This window comes from Helianthus annuus, unplaced genomic scaffold, assembly GCF_002127325.2.
Source record: "Helianthus annuus cultivar XRQ/B unplaced genomic scaffold, HanXRQr2.0-SUNRISE HanXRQChr00c048, whole genome shotgun sequence".
NCBI classification, from domain to species: Eukaryota; Viridiplantae; Streptophyta; class Magnoliopsida; order Asterales; family Asteraceae; genus Helianthus; species Helianthus annuus.
The window spans coordinates 2,676-6,737 of record NW_023395564.1 but is presented as its reverse complement, the minus strand read 5'-3'; the positions used below and the strand labels follow the sequence as shown (position 1 = coordinate 6,737).

At 34.0% G+C, this 4,062-nt stretch overlaps 1 protein-coding gene across 1 annotated transcript; it reads left to right on the top strand.

Annotated features, from left to right (window-relative positions):
• The first annotated feature begins 1,624 nt into the window (after positions 1–1,624).
• LOC110941791 (cyclic dof factor 1) lies at positions 1,625–3,819 on the top strand. Its single transcript, XM_022183457.2, has 2 exons — positions 1,625–2,047; positions 2,734–3,819. The coding sequence occupies exons 1-2, from the start codon at positions 1,841–1,843 to the stop codon at positions 3,583–3,585; spliced, it is 1,059 nt and encodes a 352-aa protein (XP_022039149.1). The 5' UTR covers positions 1,625–1,840; the 3' UTR covers positions 3,586–3,819.
• The last annotated feature ends 243 nt before the right edge of the window (positions 3,820–4,062 follow it).

Below are 4,062 nucleotides of genomic sequence, written 5' to 3'. Positions count from 1 at the left end.
TAACTTATTTAAAAAAAAACATATTTTTTCAAAAAAAAAAAAAGAAAAGAAAAAAATATATAATTTAAAGTGTAGCATAAATTACGAGGTGTGTAGTAAATTACGAGCCGTGTAGGATAAATTTCAATATGTGTAGGATAAATTTCAAAACGTGTAGGATAAATTTTGATGTGTGTAAGCAAAAAATCTAAGCGTGGAGGATGATTGTGTTTATGACTAATTAATTAGTTAAGGATAATAATTAATGAGTTGAGTGAAAAACTATTTAATGTTTTACATTTGTACCCTTTGTTCTTTTTCTTAATTTAATTTTCTTCTCAAATGAACCTTCAATTGAGAAGAAAAATTCAATTGAGAAGAAAAAGAACAAAGGGTAATGTTGTAAAACATTAAGTAGTTTGTTCACTTATCTCATTTATTATAATTTTTAACTAATTAATTAGTCATAAAGACTAGTATCATCCACACTAACTTTTTTTGCCTACACACATCAAAAGTTATCTTATGTATTTCGAAATTCATCATATACGTTGAAATTTATCATACACAACTTGTAGTTTATCCTACACTTTAAGTTATTTTATTTTAATTTTTTTGAAAAAATATATATTTTGAAGATAAGTTACGAAAAATTTAATGTAGTTAGCTATTAAAGGGTGATACTACAAATTAATGACATATGTAGATTTACCAATGTACCCTTATAGTAACATTAAATACTTATATTAAATGAATTAAAATAAAGCATTCTTATTGGTTGAAATTTTATTCTTTTTTCTTCTTACAAAATTTTTTTCTCATTTTAACTCTCCACTATGCCGATTAACGTACAAAATGCCTTAACGTACGACGCGTACGCAAAGTATTATCAACATGCGATTTTGGTATTTTTGAACATCATGCGATTTGGGTTATTTTTTATAACACGCGAAAATGGTTTTTTATACAAACATGCGATTTATATATTTTTTTAACATGCGATTTTCTCTATATACAGTACATGCGATTTTTTTTAACATAACGTACGGTTTGCCATCGTATACATATCGTACGTTAAGACCTCTTGTATGATATACTTTTTCTCTCTCTCTATATATATATATGTATTATCAAATTCACAATAACTTCTAAACAAATACAAATTCACAATAAGTTCTAAACAAATTAATATCAATCTTATTGGTCTATTTCTTTGGTCGTCAACTAAATTATTTTAACTTCAAAATGTTGATTTATGATATACTTTGTTTAATACTTAATAATAGGTGCAACATCTATTAATGGGGTGTCACAAACTAAATTGGTATATACCTAAATAGATGGGAGTTACAATATTTTTAAAAATATTTTCTAATGACGAGCATTGTGAATACCTAAAAACGATAAAACCACAATAACGCCACACGTTTGATACATAACCAATTTTAATTAAAGAAACGTGAAAATAATATAATATAATTGTAAATAGTTTGTATGTGTGTATATATATAGGATAAATGATTATGTAACCGTCGTATACATAAGCTGAAGGAATAGTATAAATATTTATATATTTCTCGTAGTTCTTTGTTTAAAATTATTTTTGTTATAAAAATTAATATAAAGTTTTAAACTTGTTTGGACAAAAAGGTTAACATTATGTAACTCAACCAGACATCCGTCCTCTTTCTTACTTCAACAAATATTATATATATATAATTATGGATTGATACTTTGGTATGGAAGTATCCATTCTTTGCAACACTTCTGCAATTTGACAACAAAGGCAGGCCAGCCAGCCAACCACCATACATTACTCTAACCACCAGTTTCCGCCACCAGCCATCGAAAAACAGAAGCTATGGAGGATCCTGGTATCAAGTTGTTTGGGAAGAAGATTGTGCTTCCAGGAATCAGTAAGAGTGTTAGTCTTCCGGTCAACTCCACCGCCGCGGTAGAGGAGTCAGAGCCTACCGGTAGCGGTGGAGATAAAGAAAGTGGCTCTGATAACACCGTCGGAAACGCTTATTCTGAAGATGAGAAAGTAAACAGAGCAGGTGCAGATAAGGTACACAGTTATCTATGTACAGATAGGACATGAACACACACTGTACACACCATAAGTATGTGTTAGCTTTCCATAATTTGCAAATTTAAAAGTAACCCAATTGATGTAATCATTAAAGAATTAGTGGGTCAGTTTTAGTTTTCCATTTTATTGATGTTTCAGTGGTTCAAGATTAGAAATTCAATGTTCTAAACTTAGGTTTTCAGATAAATCTCAACCGCCTTAACCTAACCGGCCGGCCGGCCAATTTGAAAGTGGCTCACAAGTGTTCAACCGGAGGGTCGGTGTACATGGTTCCCGGTCCGACTGGTCTGGTCTGGTCCTGAAAACATTGTTAAAAACTAATATATTTAACTCTAAAAAGTCAAACCACGGTAACAGGCCGGCCAATTTGGAAACAACTCAAAAGCGTTCAACCGGACCGTTGGTGTACACGGTTCCCGGTCCGACCAGTCCGGTCTTGTCATGATAACATAACTAATCTCTTTGTCTCTAGAAAGTCGATTTGTTGTAACGAGCCGGCCAATTTAGAGACGGGTCAAAAGTGTTCAACTAGACCGCCATTGGACACTGTACCCAGTCCGGTACTGAAAACATTGCTAAAAACTAATCTTTTTGACTCTAGAAGGTCAAAATGCGTTGTCTTGCTCTTCTTGCATTAGAAACTGATAATTTGATTTTTCCAGGATGAACAAAAAACAAATTGTGGTGAGACTAAAGTAGAATCCGACAACCCGAAAACTCCATCTATCGATGAAGAAACAAAAAAAGAATCTACAAACCCGCAAACGAAAAACCTTAAAAAACCGGACAAGATTCTCCCCTGTCCTCGTTGCACCAGTATGGACACAAAATTCTGTTACTATAACAACTACAACGTAAACCAGCCGCGTCACTTTTGCAAGAGCTGTCAAAGGTACTGGACCGCCGGAGGTGCCATGAGAACCATGGCAGTCGGAGCAGGCCGCCGAAAAAACAAGAATTCTGCATCGCAACCTCGTTACATAACCATCTCCCAAGAAACTGTCACAACTTCTGATCCAGTACCCGAAAATATTCAAGATAAAAATGGATTCCATTCCAAAGTTCACTCTATTCCTGGGGCTTCTTCTTGGCCTTATATTCCGGTTCCAGTTCCAATTCCGATTCCAGCCATTTGCCCTCCAATGCCAATCTACCCATCAACATATTGGAACTGTATTCCATTCCTACCTCCATCAACACCTACGATAACTGATTCAATCTTGGGAAAACGGTCAAGAGACGAATCGGTTATGCAATCTAATGATTGTGATGACAAGTCCAAGAAACCACAGAACTCAGTTCTGATTCCCAAGACGCTTAGAATCGATGATCCGGATGAAGCTGCAAAGAGTTCTATATGGGCGACACTCGGAATCAGAAATGAAAACTTTATGGCGTTTCAGGAGAAGGGTGTCGAAAAGAAGAAACATCATGAGACTACAACGTCTTCTCCTGCGCATCAAGCGAATCCGGCTGCTTTCTCTAGATCAATCTGTTTTCAAGAAACAGCATAAAAGGGGTCACTTTTTAGTTAGGCTCTTAAAATGGATGCTTTGTGTTGTTGCAACTACACTTGTGGTTTACTGTAGATAAAATGTATACTTTAGTTTTCAGTTTTCTTGATTTTCTGTTATGTCTAGCATCAATTGTGTTAGAATGTTTGCGGTATATGCATAACAAGTTGTACGTCTTCTCATGCCCATGAATCTTTTAACTCGACTAAGAAAACGAGTATATTCAAGGCCTAACTCTAGGCTCACTTGCATTTGTTGAATCCTAATGTGGATAATGTTAGATTGTTAGGTCTATGTCACAAGAATGTTTAAGTACTAGAAAGTAATCCTTTGTTTGCATCATGTAACAGTACAACCTCTAATATATATAAGATGTTACGGTACAACTTTCTTCCTTCTAAGATAATGGTATTTTCCTAAATCTTTTTCTTTCTTTTAAGATATTGTTATAGTATAACCCAATAATATGGATGAGAT

Coding starts and splice junctions, on each gene's coding strand:
- LOC110941791 (XM_022183457.2), top strand. CDS start 1,841: ATGGAGGATCCTGGTATCAAGTTGTTTGGGAAGAAGATTGTGCTTCCA. Junction 2,048..2,733: donor ACAGAGCAGGTGCAGATAAG/GTACACAGTTAT, acceptor TGATTTTTCCAG/GATGAACAAAAAACAAATTG.